At 41.7% G+C, this 23,276-nt stretch overlaps 1 protein-coding gene and 1 non-coding gene across 2 annotated transcripts in view; one reads left to right on the top strand and one right to left on the bottom strand.

The window, feature by feature from the left end:
* MPP4 (membrane palmitoylated protein 4) overlaps positions 1-23,276 on the top strand; it is a 41,323-nt gene that overhangs the window by 1,757 nt on the left and 16,290 nt on the right. The window contains exons 3-13 of the mRNA XM_027564414.1: positions 915-992; positions 4,034-4,114; positions 5,941-6,072; positions 7,316-7,397; positions 8,869-8,954; positions 11,663-11,734; positions 12,245-12,441; positions 15,850-15,914; positions 17,821-17,838; positions 18,769-18,807; positions 20,676-20,696. Coding sequence (XP_027420215.1) covers positions 915-992; positions 4,034-4,114; positions 5,941-6,072; positions 7,316-7,397; positions 8,869-8,954; positions 11,663-11,734; positions 12,245-12,441; positions 15,850-15,914; positions 17,821-17,838; positions 18,769-18,807; positions 20,676-20,696 — 871 coding nt within the window. The remainder of the gene's footprint in view (positions 1-914; positions 993-4,033; positions 4,115-5,940; positions 6,073-7,315; positions 7,398-8,868; positions 8,955-11,662; positions 11,735-12,244; positions 12,442-15,849; positions 15,915-17,820; positions 17,839-18,768; positions 18,808-20,675; positions 20,697-23,276) is intronic.
* On the bottom strand, positions 21,701-21,772 carry TRNAC-GCA. Its single transcript has one exon. It is a non-coding gene; the product is annotated as a tRNA-Cys (tRNA).

Raw genomic sequence — 23,276 nt, 5'->3', positions numbered from 1 at the left:
AGATCCTTTTGAAGTTATTTTTGGGGGATGTGTTTCCTTCACTTAGGTGTGAAATGTGGTCAGCCTTATGGTGCATATTAATATTTTTAAAAGAGGTGTCAATGTATTTAGTGTGAACACAGAAGTACTCCTTACAGCACTGGCTTTAAAATACCTGATTTCTTTATCCATTGCTGGACACAGATTCTTTTCCCCCATGTTTTGGCTTTTGTGTACTTGCTAAGTCACGCAGTTATGTCCAACTCTTTGTGACTCCATGGGCGGTAGCCTGCCAGGCTCCTCTATCCATGGGATTCTTCAGGCAAGAATCCTGGAGTGGGTTGCCATTTCCTTTTCCAGGGGATCTTCCCAACCCAGGGATCGAACCCAGGTCTCTTATATCTCCTGCATTGGCAGATGAGTTCTTTACCACTAATGCCACTTGAGAAGCCCTTGACTATTATGAATAAAGCCTCAGTGAACATGGGGTGCAGATACGTTTTTGAGATAATGATTTCATTTTACAATATCCTCAGAAATGGGATGTCCAATGGAATATTATTCACCCATAAAAGGAGGAAATCTTCCTTTTTTGGGACAGCATGGGTGGATCTCAAGGCAATATGTTAAGTGCAATAAGTCAGAGAAAGACAAATATCATGTCATCTCACTTGTATGTGGAATCTAAAAATGTGGAGCTCATAGAGACAGAGAGATTAGTGGTTGCCAGGAGCTGGGGGATGGAGGAAATGGGGAGATGTTGGTCAAAGGGTACAAGCTTCTAATTATAAGGTGAAAAAGTTCTGGCAACCTAACAAGCCTTATTAAAGGTTGGCACACAGGCTGCCTACCTGCTGGCACCGTTGCCCAGGCTGCTTCTCCCCTTGGCAAACCTTTGTTCAGTACATCATTCTCTCCTTGCTGCCCCTCTGCAGGTTTATGACAGCCTCCAGGAATTCAAAGAGAAGAAGCTCGTTCCTGCCACACCCCATGCACAGGCGTTATCCTGTGAGGTGAGGTGCTTTCTTTCATCCAGAGAATAGTAGTTTTAACATGATGCCATTTTCTCATAGTGCTAGTTTAAATGCTCTAAATATTTAATTGGTGACTATGCATCTAATCCTTGCTTCTAATTGAGCTTTAAAAGAAGAAAGACAATTGGCCTCCTGCCTCCCCAAATTAAAACAAAACACATTTCTAGAGAAATGTGTCTGTTTTTCTCTTTTTCCCTAAATATTCGACTCAGTTATGCTGCTGCTGCTGCTGCTGCGTCGCCTCAGTCGTGTCCGACTCTGTGCGACCCCGTGCGACCCCATAGACGGCAGCCCACCAGGCTTCCCGTTCCTGGGATTCTCCAGGCAAGAACACTGGAGTGGGTTGCCATTTCCTTCTCCAATGCATGAAAGTGAAAAGTGAAAGTGAAGTCGCTTAGTCATGTCCGACTCTAGCGACCCCTTGGACTTCAGCCTACCAGGCTCCTCCGTCCATGGGATTTTCTAGGCAAACGTACTGGAGTGGGGTGCCATTGCCTTCTCCTGTTTTTCTGCTAATGATCTCCAATTTTACTTCTCCAGTCTGGACTTCTCCGCTAAATTATACTCTTATATCCACTGCCTCCTGCCCATTTTACTGTTTAATGGACCCTCCAGTTTAACAGGTCCCAAACTGAGCTCCTGATCATCCCCACCCCAAAGCTGCTCCTCCTCCAGCCTTTTCTATCTATTTTTGTTCTTGCATGGGGCTTCCCAGGTGGCGCTAGTGGTAAAGAAGCTTCCTGCCAATGCAGGAGGCACAAAGTTGTGGGTTCGATCCCTGTGTTGGGAAGATCCTCTGGAGTAGGAAATGCAGCCCTCTCCAGTATTCTTGCCTGGAAACATTCCATCGACAGAGGAGCCTGGTGGTCTGCAGTCCATGGGGTTGCAAAGAGTCAGACATGACTGAGCACAATTTTTGTTTTTGTGGTGCTTAAACCAACATCTTTGGGATCATCTTTGACTTTCTCTTTCTCTCATACCCACACCCAGTCCTTCAGCTCTGGCTTCAAAATACGCTGAGCTACACCACCTCTGCTGCATCACTGCATATAGCCATCATTTTCTCTTACATGGATAATTGCAATGTAGCATCCTGCCTGGTCGTCTCCTTCTACTCTTGCTCCCTATCTATTCCTGTCATGGCAGCCATTAAGACATTCTGAATTAAAGATGTGTCAAAATGTGTCACTTCCCTGCTCAAACTCTTCTACAACTTCTTATCTCAGAGTAAACATCAAAGCTATCATATAGGCAAACATAGTGCTACCTCTCTTGGATGTTGACTTACCACCCTCTCCCTTATTCACTCTGCTTCAGACTCATGAACCGCTTGTGGATGTTTGAATCAGACATGTTCCTGCTGCAGGCCCTTTGCATTTGCTATCCCCTACATCAGTAATGCTCTTGCCTATATATCCACATGATATGCTTCTACATCTCCTTCCAGTTTCCACTGAAACGTCAGCTTCTCACAGAGACTTTCTCTGGTCACCCCATCTAAAACTGCAATCCCCTCATAGCACTCTCTATCCACCTTCCTTGTTTTATTTTTCTTCTTAATTCTTTTCATCATCAAATAAAACTATTCTTTTTTTTATTTACACATTTTACTTCTTTTCTGTGGCTCCTAACAAAAATGTAAATTCTATGAGTGTGGGGGTTTGTGTCTGCCTATTCACAGCTGTATTTGCATCACTTAAAACAGTGTCTAGGGACTTCCCTGGTGGTCCAGTGGCTAAGACTCTGCCCTCCCAAAGCAGGGGACCAGGGTTCGATCTCTCGTCAGGGAACTAGATCCTGCATTTCAGAAAAAAAATCAAAGATTTCAAGCGCTATGACAGGCCCAGCACAACCAAGTAAATAAATACATACATATTTAAAAACAAACAAACAAAAAACAATACCTAGCACATAGTAAATGTTCAATACATATTTGTTGAAAAATGAAAGCCACTCAGTCATGTCTGAATCTTTGCAACCCCATGTACCATAGTCCACCTGGCTCCTGTGTTCATGGGGATTCTCCAGGCAAGAATACTGGAGTTGCCATGCCCTCCTCCAGGAGACCTTCTCCACCCAGGGATCAAACCTGGGTTTCCCGCCTTGCAAGTGGATTCTTTACCATCTGAGCCACCATGGAAGCCCAATATTTGGATGCATAAATATAATCCATTTTATTTTTATTTATTGTCCAAACCACATTAATAGAAACTTTTAAAAAGAAAAAAAATAAAGCCTTACAGCCAAAACTCCAGTAATCAACAACTCAAATTGTTCTTAGCTATCCATGGGGAAACACATACATGTGATTTTATTCAGCTGTAACCCTAGTGAGTGGAGGTGAAGTTTGCTAAACCTCTTGTTTTCATTTGACTGGATGTGATGTTGCTTGACTGGTGAGGATTTACAGAGTTAAATTCTTGAAAGCTCTTATGTTCTATCAGAAGCCAGGTCTACACTTAAACCAAAGCAAAGGGATCAGAATTTATTCTAACACTTTTTTATTGTTGCAACAAACATTAAAATTACTAATCAAATAAAAGCCTTAAAATACAAATTACCGTTTCGTTTTTTAGTTGAAAAATGGAACATCCCATGGGATTAAAGCTACTTGGTTTTCCAGGTAACTGAGCCTGTACCTGGAGAACCCAGATATCTTAACTTGCCCATAAAGCATTCACATGAGCAAACAGTCACTTTAGAGGCACTGAGGGAAACTGCCTTGGCACATATGATCTTACACGATTAAGTTAGTCCTTCCCCCAAGTCTGTGAGGTGCCAGGACAAGGGCACTGTGGTTTAGATCTATCCCCAGTCTTGGATTCTATCGGCTGTAATGAAGTTTAGTGAATAAGGAAAAAATGCTAATTTCACCTGACTTTAAAGGTGAAGAAGAAGGCTTTAGTAACAGCTTTTCTTAGGTAAATATCATGTCAATATACCTGTTATCCAACCTGGGTGATGTTAACTAGGTGATAAAGATTATTAAAAATTCACATGTATGTTTTCCCACCAACCAGGTAGTGAAGATACTACGCGAAACCCCCAAGTCCCCTGAGATCCAAGAGCTAAGACAGATCCTCCAGGCTCCACACTTTAAGGCAAGTGCTTGCTAAAATTGACAAGGTATAACCATCCAGCACATTGACAGAGTTGGGAAGAAGAAATAAAGATGTGCTCTTGGAATAGATGTTCTTTTACTGTATGTGGGTAACCAACAGATTATACTGAAAGATGTGGGACTCAGATGTGACTGATGGGCGACTTAATCTCATTGGTTATGGAGCCAAGCCGGCTCTATTTATATGGAGGCATTCAGGACTTCCCATGGCATCTTGTTTTCCCCCTGAAAAGCCACCATTCCTCTAAAATTCTGGGGGACAATTAAGGCACCATACATCCTTTCCAACTGGGAAATATTTTAAGTTTCAGAGATAAAGTGTATGAAGGTATTTGGAAAAAACAGTATAATAATGAATAGCTCTATGAGGGGGTATATAAAGAACATTTGATTGCAGAACAGAACCCTACCTTACAGGTTTTGAGACCAATTTATCAACAAATTAGAACTTTAAGAGAATATCTGCATCTGGAGCAATGGAATTTTTGAGTCAAAAAGTTTTATTTCACAAGATAAGCCTACAGAATTTTCTCTGAGTTCCAACAGAGTTCTGTCCACCAGTCTCAAGCAGAGTCGTAGAATGACTACTTCCCCACCCCATGAAATGAAATTTTAACATACCGGAACTATCTGATCGTACCCTAAACCAGGGGACTGCTTTTTCTCATCCTGTTTCACATGGGATCTTAGGTGTCATTGACAAATTAAACCAGCAAGATGTTTTGATTACTGCCTCTCATTCTACCTTGCCTGGGGAAACTATTACAATAATTATTTTGTAGTTCAAGTTTACAGGAGCATCATGGATTACATGGGTTTCCAGGAAATGAGAACATGACAGAATACATTTTATCAGGAATGAAAGAATAAATTGTGTGTTGCTTACCCTCTCTGTGCCTTGTTTCCTTATCTATAACATGGGGACAGTAAATATACTTGCCTCATGAGGATGTGTAGAAAAGGGAACCCTGGTAAATTAATGCAGCCCCCATGGAAAACTGTATGGAGGTTTTTCATAAAACGAAAAATAGAGCTACCATCTGACTCAGCAATTCCACTCCTGGGTATATACCCCCCAAAAACACTAATTTGAAAAAAATACAAGCACTCCAATGTACATAGCAGCACTAGTTGCCAAGGTATGAAAGCAACGTAAGTGTCCATCAACAGACGAATGGATAAAGACGATGTGGTACACACACACACACACACACACACACACACACACAATGGAATACCATTCAGCCATAAAAATGAATGAGATTTTGCTATTTGCAGCAACACGGACGGACACTTTGAAGGAATTATGCCAAATGAAATAAGTCATACAGAGAAAGACATACTGTATATCACTTATATGGGGAACCTAAAAAATACAATAATCTAATACGACAAAAAAGGAGCAAACTCACAGATACAGAGAACAAGCTAGGAGCGACCAGTAGAGTGCGAGTGGGGAGGACCAATACAGGAGCGAGGGGGCGGGGAGTGTGAGCTACTGTGTGTGAGACAGGCTACAGGGATGTACTGTACAAACACGGAACACAGCCAGTGTTTTGTAATAACTGAACATGGAAAGTAAACTTTAAAATTATATAAAAATAAATTTTAAAAGTTAAAAATATATGCACACCTGCCTCAGAGTTACTGTGACGATTGAGTTAATCCACATAAAACACTTAGAACTGTGCCTGGCGCGTCCCTGTTGGTTGTCGTCGTGTGTCTCACACAGTACTGAGTCAGCATCTTCTAGGTGGGTGCATTCTATGCGTGAGGTTCATTTGCCTTTTCCTTCTCTGTTTCCAGGCCTTGCTCAGCGCCCACGACACGGTAGCTCAGAAGGACTTTGAGCCCCTTCTTCCCCCACTGCCAGACAACATCCCTGAGAGTGAGGAAGCAATGAGGATTGTTTGCTTGGTAAAGAACCAGCAGCCCCTGGTAAGGAAATCTTTTCATTTAGGATTACACCAGGGTTAATTGGGAGCTAAGTTATCTCTAGTAGTTATTTAAACAATATTTTTTTTAATAAAAATTTTCTTTAATTTAAAATAAGCAAAATGTTTCAAAGGCCATACAGAGAATCACTGGCAGTTTTCCTTATGCATGTGTTATTTAAACTAATAATTTCTCTTTATTTAACTATTAACTTCCCCCATCCAATCAAGGATATCTTTGAGCTACAAATTATTCTCCCTTTTGGTGAGGGTTATGTGTTTCCCCTATTCTGCTGATTTGCTGATTACCTACCTGTCTTTCTGACTTTATCATAGCAATCCTATTCCCAGCTAGGCATGGTTGCCGACAGAATTTTGTAATGCTTGTCTGTTCTGTTTCTTCAGTTGGCCAGAGGAAAGCAGTCAAAATCAGTGCTGTTGTACTTTTTCCTCATATGATTCTAGCAGAGATCACTGCTTCATCTTAGGATTCTTGAAATTTAGTGTGATAAGTAGCTTGAAATAACTGTTGGGCAATATTCTTGTCTATGGTCACCTATAGTGTGAGGCACTCAGGCAACACGAGGGAATCCATGATAATAATGGCTAAAATATATTTTAATCAATTTTGCCTGTGATTTCAAGCACTTTACAGGTTATAATGTTTTCACCAGGAAAGATTTCTGCTTAGTGTTTTTCTTTTTTAACAGCTATGAGAAAAAAAGAAATTATTTTATTATTTGGCTCTGTGACACGTATATGTATTTCACCTAGTTCTAATGTATTTGCCTAGGTTTTTTCCTCGGTTAAGGGGAAGCTAAGTAAGGCATTAATATGATTTTCTAAGCATATTTCCTTTGATTAGGTTGGAATCGTGGAAGTTCTGTTTATCTCTGGAAGGATCTCAATATTATTTGATGTCTATGTGGTTGAATAGAGATTCTGGCAGACCTGAGTGAAATGGCCTTTCCTTTTTGATGACATGGTATACATATGGCCCCGAGTGTGAGTGATAGTCACTCAGTCCTGTCTGACTCTTTGAGATCCTATGGACTGTAGCCTGCCTGTAGGCGCCTCTGTCCACAGAATTCTCCAGGCAAGAATACTGGAGTGGTTGTCATTTCCTTCTCCATGACCCTGGTTGGTATGAATTCCCTTGTTTGAAAGACCAGAACGACATTGAGGGAAGCCCCCAGGAAAGTGGTCATGTTACGTAAAAAATGGGTTCCACTGTACTCTCTTCCCAGGGAGCTACCATCAAGCGCCATGAGATGACAGGGGACATCCTGGTGGCCAGAGTCATCCATGGTGGGCTGGCCGAGAGGAGTGGTAAGCTGGAGCAGCGGTGTGCAAGCGGGACCGGGAAAACAGGGGACCCCTGTCTCCTATGTGAGGTCGAGCCTTTAATAAGTTCCACTGCTTTGTTACTAAGAAGGAAGACAGAAATATTCCAGAGAAACCAACCCCGTTGCCCTTCCTCACCGAGTCCCTCCATTTTATGCATTAAATTAATTTTCTGTCACTTTACATTCTCACATAAACCTAACAAGCTAAGCATCATCATGCTACTGTATAGATGAGGAGACTGAAGCTCACAAAGATTAACCACCTAACTTGCTTGAGGTTTCACAGTTGGAGTTAGGGTTCAAGGCTAGGTCTGCCTCTCTCTATATTCCCAACTTTCACTCTCCACTTGGTCCTTCTGCTTTCTTAAAGGCACAGCTTTTCCACATCTTCAGACTGTCGTTGCTTGCCTTTTCTATCTGGGAACTGAATTTCCTTCTTTTCACTGCTGTGCTTCTGAAACCATCAGTTATCTACCTGCTGTCCCTTGTCCTCTCTGCTCATGACCCCGGAAACCTGGTGTAGAATTCATACACCAACATTCTTAGAGAAATTACCCAGAGACTTCCTAGTTGCTAAGTCCACTGGCCCTCCCTTAAGACTCAGTTCTATTTTTACTTCTCTAGCACATTTGATGTTGTTGAAGATAGCTTTCTTGAAATTTTCAAGAAGCTTCTTGTCTCCACTGTCTTACCTCATAATTCTCAAGGCTTAATCTTAACCCCCAAGTTTCTCTACACTTTCTCTTTTGAAGAATACCCCCACCCCATTTCCTTTTCATTTAACCTTTACTCACGACCGTGACATCTTTATTTTTATTTTTTAAATTTAAGTGGTGCTGGGAAAACTGGACAGATACCTGTAAAAGAATGAAATTAGAACACTTCCTCACACCATACACAGAGATAAACTCAAAATGGATTAAAGAACTAAAAGAAGACCAGAAACTACAAAACTTTTAGAGAAAAACATAGGTAGAACAATTGATGACATAAATCACAGCAATATCCTCTGTGACCCACCTTCTAGAGTAATGGAAATAAAAACAATAAATAAGTGAGACCTAATTAAACTTAAAAGCTTTTGCACAGCAAAGGAAATTATAGACATCTTTATTTTTAGTCTTATCTTCTTACCAATGTTCCAGTTCCATTTTACAACATCAGATTAGCAAAAATAAAAGTATCACCTTTAGTTAATGCCCAGTGTTGGTGAAAAGGTAGAAAAAGGCAATTCTCGTGTACTTTGGTGGTAGTGTAAATTCAAATAACCAGTTTGAATTTGGTGGTTATTTGTAAATTCAAATAACCAGTTTATTATTACTATTGTTTCACAGTAGAATTTAAGATGTCAGAGCATGCTTAGGTTAGTGAGTTTGTTAAGTAGTGTTGGGATGGCTGCCGCCCTTTTTGCGAGTTATTTGGCACCCATCTGTTTTGTGTTCCGGTTTGCCTAGGGCTGTTATACGCCGGGGACAAACTGGTGGAAGTGAATGGAGTTTCAGTTGAAGGACTGGACCCTGAGCAAGTGATCCACATTCTGGTAACAAGTCTTCTCCTCACTTTATCCATGACTCACTCCGTGTTGCATCCAGCCTCTGGCGTGTGCGCTGGGAGGGGGATTCGAGTCCCTCCTGGCAGCCCACTCTCTCCAGGCCCTAGAACTTGTCTGTTTCTATGCATCTCATCCCCCTCATGTACTCCCTCTCCCCAGTTGATCTGGACCCTGCTGGAGATGTCCCTTCCCAAGCTGCTCTTTCAGCCTCAGGAAGACGGCCCAGGTCCTCATCACCTGGGTTGCTCTGTTGGAAACTGAGCCCGGGGTGGGCAGAGTGAGACTGTGGAGGAGAGTCTGAACCTGAGCAAACCACCCCTTGCTCCCCTAACATTTTTATGCAGTTTCTTTGAGGCAGCTTTGAGGTAGAAAAGAAGTCCCCAGAGGGCAGCAAATGGGGAGGGGGACATCTTTGCTGGCCCTGCCAGTCCTTGTGGTTGAGATGGGGATTTAAGACCTGGTTATATGAGCTTTTGGTTTCTTTTCAGTTCTCATTCCCATCCTTCCAACCATTGCCTGGGTCACCGTTCAGCTGTCAATATAGCCATAGCGTCATGCCCTGCCCAGCTCTCCCCTTGCACACCCCCCTGTGGGGCCTGAGGTCGGTTATTATATATTACGTGTACTAGTGGTTCTCACACTGGGTTCTTGCGGGAACTCTGGATTTTCATAGATGTGCCTTAGGGACTGAGATGAGAAGTGGTATAATAAGGAGTATGTGTACCTGCTAAGTCACTTCAGTTGTGTCCAACTCTGTGTGACCCTATGGACTGTAGCCTGCCAGGCTCCTCTGTCCATGGGGATTCTCCAGGTAAGAATACTGGAGTGGACTGCCATTTCCTTCTCCCTGGGGATCTTCTCAACCCAAGGATTGAACCTGAGTCTCTTGCATCCCCTGCATTGGCAGGCAGGTTCTTTACTACTAGCGCTACCTGGGAAGCCCCCATTAAGGAGTATATTAAGCACCTAAATATTTTGCAAACTGCTATGCAAGATTCTTTGTGGTTTAAAATGTACTGCCAAAAGAGCTTAAAGGACTGTCAGTCACAGATACACATGTGTCCACCACAGTCCTTTTGGTACCAGCTGTGGAGTTACCATGACAGTGGGGTCATGAGATTCCTGAGTGAGAATGAGATCTTTCTTGTTCATCTCTGGATCTCCAGTGTCTGTCATGGTGTGTGTTTTGGGGGAGTGGGGCTGAGGGGTGTGTTCCTACCTCCCACATCAAGCTAGGAGGTTCTCTGTCTCCTCTACCATTAGTTTAGAGGCTTGTCAGTACCCCTGAGAAGACTTGGGATCTTCTTCCCCATCAGATGAGGCTGCCTGATACAGAAACAAGTGTTTAGGAAAGACTTACTGACAGAGACATGAAGAGTGAAAGTCAGATCAAGAGTTCCTTTCCAGTATTTGCATAAACTTCTGCTCTACTCCCGCGTATCGAAAGGAGAGTTGGAGACTGCTTTGACCTGGCTCGGGTAACTACGGAGTTTTATTGCATGTTGGGAATTAATAGTTTAGCACTGGCAGCAAGTCGGAGAAGGTTTTTATCCTTCGTTTTCTCATGCACTCAGGGTCTAACGCAAAAAGCAAGACTCGAAGCTTTAACTAGAGTGCAACTTGAATCTCAGTGCTATCACTCCTTCACTCATTCGAATGAAATATTTATATGACTGTCCAATATGTGCTAGGCGTTAGGAGGTGGTACAGATATGAGAATATATGAGCCTTGACAGCAAGGAATGACAGTAATAGATACCATTTATTGTGAGACTATTTTGTCGGAGGGTATTTATTTAACATTATTTCTAATCCTTGAAACAAAGACGAAGTTAAAGCAAAGCTCTTTAAGATTGATTTTTTTTTTTTTTGGACAGTATTAATAAGTTTTCAAAGTCATTGTTTCTGATGATTACTGTCTAGGGTCCTGGCATTTCTAAGCAGAGATATAGTAATTAAGCGACAATTCTGAAGTTTTTCACCTAGCCTGTTCAGTCTGACAAGTCCAACTCTTTGTGACCCCATGGACTGTAGCCCGGCAGGCTTCTCTGTGCAAGGGATTTTCCAGGCAAGAATACTGGAATGGGTTACCCGTTTCCTTCTCCAAGAGATCTTCTGGAACCACGGATCCAATGGCAGGGGCTGGGGGCGTTGGGGTTGACGGGGCGGGGGTGGGGGGGCGGTGGGGAGGGGAGGACTCCTGCATTAGTAGGCGGATTCTCTACTGCTGAGAAGCTGGGAAAATGACTAACTCCTACCTACCCCAACAGTATACATGGCTGATGTCACGATGTCCTTACTATGACTCTACACTGTGAGGAACCTAAAAGTTCTTACACACGACAAAGATGATACTTCGTTGGTTAAAAAAAAAAAAAAAAAGAGTTCCTTTCCCTCCTCATGCTTTGGGGGAAAAAGAGCTTGCTGAGTGTGGTGTCCTGATGAGAGCAAGGTGGAGGGTACTAGGAGAGTCCAGCCTCAGGACCCTGGACCCCACACAGCAGGACAGAAGTGAAGCTAAAGTTCTTCTAATGTCCGTTTCTGGGTGGTGATATTTAGCTGTTGAGCCCTTGTAAAAGCCCCTGTGGGAGATGTCACCATTTGACCTGCACACATTGTTTTTAACTTTCACCTGCCAAACCCTAATAACCCAGTAAAGTCTGAGGTTTGCCATTCTCTCCTCTGACATTTTCTAGGCCATGTCTCGTGGCACAATTATGTTCAAGGTGGTTCCAGTTTCTGACCCTCCTGTTAACAGCCAGAAGACGGTAAGAATTAACTGAACCTTCAGACCCACACAGTAAAAACCTTTACCCACAGTAAAAACCTTTACCCACACACAGTAAATCCTCCACAATAACAGCAAAAAAAAAAAAAAAACACAAAACAAAAAAACTTTATATTTTACTACTATCCTCTGTAATGTGTTGATCATTTGTTCAATATTGTATTGCATATTTTTCAACACTGATGACATGAGACGCAAATCAGTAAATGAACACAGTAAGAGAAAATGGGGGTATTGAGAAATTAAGAAGTAACATCAGGAATGGTGAACATTTGAGCAGAAACTTCTCAGAACTAAAAGATTTTATTCCCAAAGTCACTTTTTTTTTTCATGGCTCTTAGACTCAGTTCAAGAAGGGATTTCTTCTTCTTGGTGAAGATGGAGAGGAAAGATAGCACTAGTAGGTAGAAGAGTGAGAGAGATGATTTTAAGTCTTAACAACCTGGGGGTAAGGATTCTTCTGATGATGTCATTACGTGCCTACCATCAGGTGTATGTTCGTGCCATGATCGAGTACTGGCCCCAGGAGGACCCCACCATCCCTTGCATGGATGCCGGGCTGCCTTTCCAGAAAGGAGACATCCTCCAGATTGTGGACCAGAATGATGCCCTCTGGTGGCAGGCCCGGAAAATCTCTGACCTTGATACCTGTGCTGGGCTAATCCCTTCTAACCAACTTCTGAAGAGGTAAGAAAAGTCATTATTCCTGGACCCAAGACTGAGTCATCAGGAAATAAAATATTTCTCAGGTTTTTGCAATTAAGGGAGATAAGCAGTGTTACTGCAATTAAGATAGGAGGAGAGACAAGCAGATAGATGAACACACACTGGTCTATAAATCCAAATGTCAACTTGTCAATATGCCCTAAACATCTTAAATACCAAAGGGACCAGGATAATCATATCAACTAGAAAAGAGAGACTAGTACTTGGGAAACTAAAGTTTAAAAGGTAGTTCTGGCTCCCTCTATTAACCTTTCAAGGCTGAGTTGAAAGCTCAGTTACTGAATCTCAACTCATCACCCAAGGAAGTGATTAGAGAGAGAAAGAAGATAGAATAAGAGGCCCAAGACTCAGCCAATGTTAAGAGATCACAAAGAAGAAAATGGAGCCAGCAAAAGAGACTGAGAAGGAATCGCCAATGAGACAGGATGAAAATCATGATGTTAGAGTGTGCTGATCAACTATGTTCACCACTGTTGTGGAGACTGAGAACTGACCACTGGATTTAGCAAAGGAGGTCATTGGTGATCTTGATAAAAGCAATTTCAGTGGAGGGGTGGGCCAAAATCTGAGTAAAAGGGGATTTGAAGACATTGACAACTGAGCACAGAAAAGTCTTTGCAACATTTTGTATAAGGCAGAGCAAAGCAGTGGAGAAATAGCTAGAGGAGAAAGTAGAGTGGTATGAGAGAGTTTTTAGGTGGGGTAGATAATGCTAATGGGGGAAATCCAGTGAGAGGGAAACTTTCCTGATACAGGAGAAAAAGGAGAGAATTGCTGCTGTTATCAGTCCTTGAGGAGGCAGATGGAGAGGTGATGAAGTCTATAAGTAGAGGGGTTGGCCTTGTACAGGATTCTGAACAGTTTACCCACAGTAATCGCAGCAGTAGAGAATGCAGAGTGTGGGCACAGCTGAGGATGAGGGATATGGTGCGAGCTTATGGAAAGTCTCTTCCATCTGCTCTTATTTTCTTATCAACCAATGTCATGGCTGAGAGTAAAGTGGGTAGGAGATTTGGGGAAGGAAAGAGGAGAAAGCTTGAAAAGTTTCTATGAGAACTGGAGAGAAATTGATTGACTAAATACAGTCATCAGCATTAAGGGCCCACTTAGGCTTCAAGTTCATAAATTTACAGTCAAATTTACATAAATTTGGTCAGCTTCCTGGGAGGACAGGTCCAGACTAGACAGAGAGTCAGACTTAGCAGTAAATTAAGAGAGGGAGAAGAGAGTGTCTTTTATGAAGGATCATGACATTTATGTTAAGGAGGGAGGTGACAGTGTAGGATCAGTGGAAAGGAAGTCAGGTCAGTGGATTATAGGTTCCTAAGAGGTTGATAGATTATTGGAGTGGGAAGACAGAAGTTGCTGGTAGAAGAAAGGGATGCTAGAAATTGAAATTATAGAGATTGTAGTTTTTGGAACTGAAAGGTCTAGGGGATGACAGTGGGAGGCAGTAGCTAAGGTCATTGGAAGAGAGGAGATCAAGGAACCAAGAGGCCAGGGTGTTGGAAGAGGCATTAATGTGCCAAATAAAAATATTCATGAATTACGATGGAGCAGTGTTAAGAGCTGGAGAAGGCAATGGCACCCCACTCCAGTACTCTTGCCTGGAAAATCCCATGGACAGAGGAGCCTGGTAGGCTGTAGTCCATGGGGTCGCTAAGAGTCGGACACGACTGAGCGACTTGACTTTCACTTTTCACTTTCATGCATTGGAGAAGGAAATGGCAACCCACTCCAGTGTTCTTGCCTGGAGAATCCCAGGGACTGGGGAGCCTGGTGGGCTGCCGTCTATGGTGTCGCACAGAGTCGGACACGACTGAAGTGACTTAGCAGTGTTAAGAGCATGGGAGTGAGCAGGAATCATCTGAGAATGGCTTCCAGAAGAGTCAGGAGGAGGGTATTCAAAGTGAGAGCCTCTTCTAGGGAAGAGGGAGAATGGTCTGGAGATGGCAGGGCAGAGACCCCCACCTCCAGGCCCTGTGGAGTGAGGGCCTTGTGGTATGCTGGAGCCAGCCCGCAGAGCCCGTGTGCACCCTTCCTCATGGTCAGTGTCGTCAGGTGGCAGCTGGAAATCAGTCACAGTGGGAATGTTGACAAGACCGAAATCAGCTAAGCTGCACATCAGGATTCCCCTCCCCCTCGAGTCTGGGCTGGTTTACCCACACAAGCCTGGGAGCAAGAGGAAAGGGGAGCAGGGACCTCCGGGGGACCTGGGTTTAGTTAAGGCAAGAAGGTGAAAAGTGAAAGTGCAAGTATCAGTCACTCAGTCATATCTGACTCTTTCAGACCCCATGAACTGTAGCCTGCCAGGCTCCTCTGTCCATAGAATTCTCGAGGTAAGAATACTGGAGTGGGTTGTCATTCCCTTCTCCAGGGAATCTTCCTGACCCAGGGATTGAACGCAGGTCTCCTGCATTGCAGGCAGATTCTTTACCATCTGAGCCACCAGGGAAGCTCCAAGAAGGTCAAGTGTGGTGAGAGGCTTCACTAAAGGTTTTCTACCAGTTCTAGAGAGTGTGAGAAAGGGTGTCAGGGAGCGGTAGATGGTAGATGGAACAGGGATTAATGTGCAGAGGATAAGGAATGACCCGAATTTGGGGGCTGAGGACACACACCAGGGATAAAGGCCTAAGGAGATTAGTCCTCATGGTCTCAGAGCAGGGAGTGGTGTGGAGGCTCTGGTGGGGGTCTTGCAAGGAGCATACAGAAATGACAGGCTTATTGGATCAGAGCACAAATAAAGGGCAACAGAAGGAGTTGAAATTCATGTGGCTCTAAAGGGACTATGGAGAGCCTCACAGCTTGGGAGGGAAACCAGAACATGTGGTGAATATTCTGAGACCTGCTGGAGCGGGCTACCACACCAGAAACGGGGGTGCCAGGGCTCATGCACTGAAGCCCTGGGCATATGAACTAGGGTCATGGGCTGGGTGTTAACTCTAAATCGGTTTGGCTCTGAGAAGATGCTATGAGGCAGGACAAAATAAGAAAGACTGTACATTTGCAGAACGTATTTGACAATGTGTGTGGAGGCTTCCCTGGTGGCTCAGATGGTGAAGAGTCTGCCTGCAATGCAAGAGACCTAGGTTCGACCCCTGGGTCAGGAAGGTCCCCTGGAGAAGGGAATGGCTATCCACTCCAGTATTCTTGTCTGGAGAATTCCATGGACAGAGGAGCCTGGCGGGTTATCCAGTCCATGGGGTCGCAAAGAGTCGGACTTGACTGAGCAACTGACACTTTGGAGGTGGAATCTTGTTCACTTGGTTGGAGGCAACAGAATTCTAGAAAACTTTCTGTCCTGGGTCTATCTCACCTGGGTTAACCTGGGTTCTATTTTTTTCTCACAGTGTATTTGTTTTTGCACAGGAAGCAACGGGAGTTCTGGTGGTCTCAGCCGTACCAGCCTTACAAACACCTCAGATCCACCATCTGTGAGTATGCTGACACCTCAAATCCAGCGTTTGCCTCATGGGGAAGCCAGCTCCGTCTCTTCCAGGACTGGCTTCCTGCCCAAAGGAGGATCTTTAAACGTCCCCATGCCCCAAATGGCCTCCTGGCAGCCATCTGAAATCCTACCGTAAACATTCATTCCTTGGGATTTAGAAGACTTTTCAGTTTTCAGTTCGTGAAAAATGCAAATGTCCTTGTGTTGTGACACTTTCAGGGTTCACTCCCCAGCTTGAAGTCCCCTGAGGTGTCTATGGCTAGTCCATGCATTGTACATCTACTGGCAAGCAAGGCTTCGTGGTGGTGTAGCGCGTGTGCCTTTGACAAGTAAACATGGGACTGAATTACTGTTCGATGAGTGTAGTTTGTTCACTACACAGTATTTTCAAATGGCAGTGGGGCAATGGTCAGCAAAGGCATCCACGGTGGCAAACGCTTGTGAACGACTTACTGCCTTAATGAGGGATGTTAGCTTGTAGAGTGCAGCTAGACCCTACTGATCAAGGCCCTTCCGATATGCTCCCTGGCAGCAGTTACAGAAGGGGAAGAGGCACCCCAAGGAGGGAGAAGGGCATAGACGTAGACTTGCCCATAGAGAATTCTCACCCTCTTTATTTCTCAGTTCTCTAAGCCAAAAATTCCCATTTTTTTTTCTCTTGAAAACATGACAACTATAAAGACATTTTTTGGGAAATAAATTCTTAGAATTCCTTTACACTGGCAATAGTTTCATACTACCTTCCAGTTATGGAACCGTATTTGACATGATTATAGTAACAGCTGCAGTACTACCTTTTATCTTTTTTCTCTAATGTAACATTTTATGAGAAACATTTGTCATGATATCATCTTCATGGTGATATTCTAGTTATTTCCCCTGTGCTTTGAAAAAAATTTTGTTTACCAAACCAGATTGAAGGACTTCTTTAACTCATTTTCCTATTTTGTTTCTCAAAGGCATATGAAAAGTCTAACTCAGCTTTAATCAGTATCTGGTAACCAGTAGGACCACTTGTTAACATTTAATTTGCTTGCACAGGCTATGTGCCACTTCTGTTAGACTTTTGCAAAGTCCATCTTGAAAAGAGTTTGCAGCTCTGTATTATTATCCTCACATATTTCTGAGTCCAAGAACCCAAGGTATGGAGCCCACTGACTTAAAGGATCATTTCTCGCAGAGATGTTTTTGATGGAGGACAGCACTATCTGAACTATCAAGTCATTTCTTTTTAGTTTTTGGAGATGATGTTACAAATAAATATTTCTAAATATGAAATATCAAAATGAAACATTATTTCATATAATTCTGTTCTGCTTGAAAGTTACTATAGGAAAAAAAATCTTAGGTAAAGATACTGATTCAGAAGGTGTACACAACTTTATTACTCAAGAGTTATTGAAAAATTCCAAGCATATGTTAGTTTATAGACAGTTACTAAAGAGTTATTTACTGAAGATTCACTGTAGTTGTCATCTGTTTCCCTCCCTCCTTTCTCTCTCTTCCTTCCATCTTTTCTTCCTCTTTCTCTCTTCCTTTCTCTTTCTTCTTTTCATTCAAGGTTTGAGTTCTAAAAATATAATGAATCAATAATAAGTGCCTTAATTCAAAATGAGTAGAATGCAACTCTTGCAGAGTTTATTAGGATAGAAGGGAATAGGATTTGCCAGAAGCAAACAGATTCCGTTTCCAGCAAGGCTCACGAATGTATTGGTTTCTATAGGATATTCACTTAGCATTTTGTTACTAAGTCTCCACTGAATTTTTAGAGAATAATTTTGGCACTTCACTTTTATTAATGTGGGTAAATTCATCTGATAAATTATAGCATAAAATATTGTGCTTTCTCTCTCCCCCCCCCCCGCCCCCCGGCTTCAATCATCTGTACCCAGCGATTTCTATGGAAGAAGGTAGGAAACAGTATTTGTGGGGAAAAAAGCTTCATTTCCAAAGCCACCTAGAAAATTCCTGTAGCTTTCTTAATTCACTTCAATTCAGCTGTTTAATAAGCTCTTTCTGTGTGCCTAATAGTGTACTAATACCCTAATTTATAAAAAGATGTCAGTCAAAAGAAAACATATGCAGTGTTTGGGTTACACTGTAAAGAGTTTTGAGTTGAACAATTTTGAAAGTTATATTCTTTTATTCTCATATATATATATATCCCAACTAAAGGTAAAAATAGTTAATCTTATTGAGCACTTACCATGTGTATGAGCTTTTCCTGCATTATCTCAATCTTATCCTACACAGTATGTATTGTTACTACCCTCATTTATAGATAGAAAATGGAGGCTTAGAGGTAAAATCATTTGTCCAGCATTCAAAAGCCTATGCTTTTATAATTTTAACCATGTGATGTCCTGTAGCCTCCCATAACATATATATTTTTTCATTTAGTACAATAGAGTCCTTTTTATCTGTCTGAGTGAGTGATTGCTGTAAGAATAACATGATATACGGTGGTCTGAGTTTCATTGCCATAGCCTATACATAGGGGATTTTTGCAGAGAAGGCAATGGCAACCCACTCCAGTACTCTTGCCTGGAAAATCTCATGGACGGAGGAGCCTGGTGGGCTGCAGTCCATGGGGTTGCTGAGGGTCGGACACGACTGAGCAACTTCACTTTCACTTTTCACTTTCCTGCATTGGAGAAGGAAATGGCAACCCACTCCAGTGTTCTTGCCTGGAGAATCCCAGGGATGCAGGAGCCTGGTGGGCTGGTGTCTGTGGGGTCCCACAGAGTTGGACATGACTGAATGACTTAGCAGGGGATTTTTGTTGTGATAGTAACACATTTAATTTCATTTTTTCCCTGTCTATGCTTGCTCTTTTATAGATGATGACATGAAGATTGATGAGAAATGTGTGGAAGCAGGTAGCATTTCTTGATAGATTTACTACTAGGAGAGATACAAAGCAGCTCAACTATAGATTTTCTGAAGCAGTCAGTCAAAGGACCCATGGACCTTTTTCTCTGGAAGAAATGTGTAAAATAAGCCCCCACCCCAGCATTTTCCTGTGGTTCTGACACTCAGAAGGGAAGCACAGCTGGAAGGATGTCTCCATGCTCCAGACCAACCTTTTAGAAAGTGTTCTAGAAAGCACTTTTTGGAAACAATCACAGAAATACACAGTAATGCTCTAGTGTTACATTCAGTAACATTCAGGAGAAATTCTAGAATCCACATGCTCTTTGTGAAATACTATGGAATACTGAGATATCAAAATTTTAAAAGCAAAATATCCAGTTATTGTTTGATATCATCTTCTGGTAGATTCTAGTACAGATCAATAGTCACGGGTTCCAAATTTCTGAGAGATATATTAAAACTTTTCACATTTCTATCCTTACACTTTTTGGAAATTGGGAAAAGATGTTTCAAATTTAGTGGCAAAACTAAGATTGACTCAAGAATCACTAGGATTTTGTTGGAAGACTAAATGGAGAGTCTTTAGTCTGATAAGTGAGTGTGTCTTGGCTTTACAGGTTAATCTAGTTTTAGAAATTAAAGAATGACATGAAATGTTTAAATACTGAGTATTTCAAAGATTTACATGTATTTCCCAGAACAACTACAGAATAATGTTGACATATTTATTCTACCAAGTATACATCCTGGGTGAGTGGTTTTAACTAGCAGTAATATTCATTTCCTTTCTATAATTTTAATGAAAAGTTTTTATTAGGTTAACCAGTCACATCTTTCAAGTTCAAAAAACTAGGAAAATATATTCAGTAAAATTCCCTCTCTCTTCCTGTTTCCCTACTCAGTTTTCTTTCTTGAGGCAATAAATGCTCTGTTTCTTTGGCATCCCTCCAGACATATTCTGTGCAATGATGTACGTTTTTTCCTCCTCTCCCACACACCTCATTCTCACCTCTTTTTAAAACACAAATGCATGTACTCTTTGATGGTATGCTATATACACTGTTCTGTTCCTGTTTTTTTTTACTTAAAATTGTATCTTTGGAGATGATTCCATCATAATACATAAAGAGCCTCCTCATATTTTTTTAAACAGCTTATTGATTAGGTAAGTTGTTGTGCATTTATATAATCACTTACTGGTAGACATTTGAATTATGTCTAATATTTTCTATTATAAACAATTTCATACATGAGTAGACCATAGATGTAGCATCACCAGATTCAAGGATGTATTAGTAATATTGCTATATATTTCAAATTGCTCTGCATATAAATTCTAGCTTCTCAATGCTTAATGTCTCTTTAAAACACTAACAATAATCATTTTAACTGATGAGGCATTATCTCAGGTATTTTTCAGTCACCTAAACAACCCTAACCTGTCAAGCTATTTGTCTGCTTCTTCCCCTCATCCTGCTCCCTTTGCTTATGGACCTCCAAAGCTTCAGGCAGGCCTCTAGCAGCAAAGCTGTGTACCATCCAACCAGATATTGGAGTTTACCATGACATTCCACCTTTCCCTTCCCTCTGAGTCTCTTTTTGATCTTATTTATCCTTTTCTATCTTATGATTTTATTTATTTTAAGCTCCTGCTTGTATCCCTTCTTGTCATCACAGCCCAGCTGCGTATATATCTCATTTAAAGCTTTATTGCCACAGACACACCCCTGAGTTGGCCTTGGTTTAGGAAAAGCATTTTAAAAGTGTTGTGTGTGCAGAAACACAGGGTCAGGGAATTAGACTGTTGAACTATAGACTTGCTATGGATAGTAACATAACTACACTTCTGTTTTGCCTCATGGAAAAACGACAGATGAAGAAACATTTGAATCTGGTAAGTAAGATGTGAATATTTGGTACTGGTTTATAAATGTGTTATCCAAATTTTGGTATACGTTAAACACTTTTTAAGGATGTGAAGAAATACGTCAGCGGTATGGTTGTGAGATATTGTAAACTTCACCTTAAGAGGCGCTGTTCATTAGGGACATTTTGGAACCCTCTGGGAGCACTGTTTTGGTTTTCATATTGATTGGGGGGCACTACTGGCCTTCAACTGCTGGGAGTTGGGGATGCCAGTTGAGCTGCCAAGTGTGGGACCATCCTACACCAACTCCTGAATGGACAAAACTCATTACAAATCTGAGTAAGTAATTCTTTAATACACAATAGTGATGTAAGGTTTCACAAGATGTAACATGAAAAGCTCATTGGTTTAGAAGAGTGTCATTATGGAGACAGATATTTATACAGAATAAAGACATTTATTTTGCAAGTGTTGAATAATTTATTCCACACATTCTGTCTAATCTATATTGATAGAAAATACACTGAAAAGTGAGGTATTTATACTAAATCAATTCTTTTCTTTTTCTTTAACATGTTATTGTCATTATTGATGACACATGGTTTCATCCAGTATCTGGTCCTCAAAGTACTGTTGACCTCGTTAGTAAAAAAAAATAAATCCCACAGAGTATTTAGGCACTGGCAACCTTTGGGAGCGTGTTAACCTTACTCACCCTCTTCTAGTGTATGATGTCTCATTTTCTTCACTTCATCAGTCTATAATTACTTTGGCATACATTACATCTACTTCATTTATGTCAAGTTCCCCCTTTCCCATATACACAAATGAATCTAATCTGTTACTATTTATCAGAACATGTTTTTTTTCTAATGTCCACTTGTTACTTTGTTCCTGTATTTTTCTCTACTTCATATTAGGACTATTTTCTGATCTTCTTACTTCCTTTAAAGCCAGGCTTCTTCAGTATAGGTAGGTGTAAGCATCATAAGAGTACCAGAGTGGGTTGCCATTTCCTTCTCTAGGGGATCTTCCCTACCCAGGGATCGAACCTGGGTCTCCTGCATTGCAGGCAGATTCTTTACCAACTGAGCCACTAGGGAAGCCCTCAATATAGACAGGTATAGGCATCTAATAGTTTCTCTTGTTTAATAGAGAAGTCATTCCCAAAATATATACTTTTTTAAAATACAGACTTTTAAAATATAAATCGCTTCCTTTTACTTTCTTTATATTCCAGTTAGAGCATTGCACAACCCATTCCAGTATTCTTGCCTGGAGAATCCCACGGACAGAGGAGCCTGGCAGGCTATAGTCCTTAGGATCTCAAAGAGTTGGACACGGCTGAAGTGACAGCACACACGCATGCAGAGCATTGCACTGGTTTTTAAAAGTTATATGTGTTAGATTATATCTATGGATTTCACTTTATAAGAGTAGAGAGATTGCTGTATATATATTAGTTATAAAAGAGATAGCATTGAGGCAGATGGAGCTGGGAAACTACTCACCTAAATTCTCCGAAATTATTTACCATTTATATTCTTTCTAAATTTCCTGTTTTCAATTAGATAATTGGCCTGTTAGGGGTGATTTAATGATCTACACTTGGTTCAGTGTTTGGGATTGGTTTAATGCTTAATTCCTCTGGATTATAGTCATCCTTCTTTGTTCTGTTCAACTGGTCATTTTGCTGGAGACACTCTGCATGCCAAAGTTGCAGCTTAGGCTTAGAGGTACTTGAGACATCTGTGAGAGGAAAGGCAGTGTTGCAGTGGTCAAAGCCATGGACTGGAGGCAGAATGTCCAAGCGTGAATTCTGGCCCATTACTCACTAACTGGGAGGCTCCTCTGTCACTTAACCTCTCTGCCCGTCAGGTTATTGTTGTTATTGTTCAGTAGCTAAGTCATGTCCAACTCTTTGCGACCCCATGGACTGTAGCATGTCAGGCTCCTCTGTCCTCCACTATCTCCAAAAGTTTGCTCAGATTCATGTCCATTGAGTTGGTGATGCCATCTAACTATCTCATCCTCTGTTGCCCTCTTCTCCTTTTGCCTTCCATCTTTCCAGGCATCAAGGTCTTTTCTAATAAGTTGGCTCTTCACATCAAGTGGCCAAAGTATTGGAGTTTCAGCTTTGGCAACAGTCCTTCCAACTGTTTAGGACTGATTTCCTTTAGGATTGACTGATTTGATCTCCTTTCAATCCAAGGGACTCTCAAGAGTCTTCTCCAACACCAAGGCTCAAAAGCATTAATTCTTTGGCACTCAGCCTTCTTTATGGTCCAACTCTCACATCTGTACCATGACTACTGAAAAACCATAGTTTTGACTAGATGGACCTTTGTCAGTAAAGTAATGTCTCTGCTTTTTAATATGCTGTCATAGTTTTTCTTCCAAGGAGCAAGTATCTTTTAATTTCATGGTTGCAGTCACTGTCTGCAGTGATTTTGGAGCCCAAGAAAATAAAATCTGTCACTGCTTACACTTTTTCCCTATTTGCCATGAAGTGATGGGACTGGATGCCATGATCTTAGTTTTTTAAATGTTGAGTTTTAAGCTAGTTTTTCACTCTCCACTTTCACCCTCATCAAGAAACTCTTTAGT

Source organism: Bos indicus x Bos taurus, chromosome 2 (genome assembly GCF_003369695.1).
Source record: "Bos indicus x Bos taurus breed Angus x Brahman F1 hybrid chromosome 2, Bos_hybrid_MaternalHap_v2.0, whole genome shotgun sequence".
Lineage (NCBI taxonomy): Eukaryota > Metazoa > Chordata > Mammalia > Artiodactyla > Bovidae > Bos > Bos indicus x Bos taurus.
The sequence above is the reverse complement of the archived record's forward strand: the minus strand, read 5'-3'. Positions and strand labels throughout refer to the sequence as shown.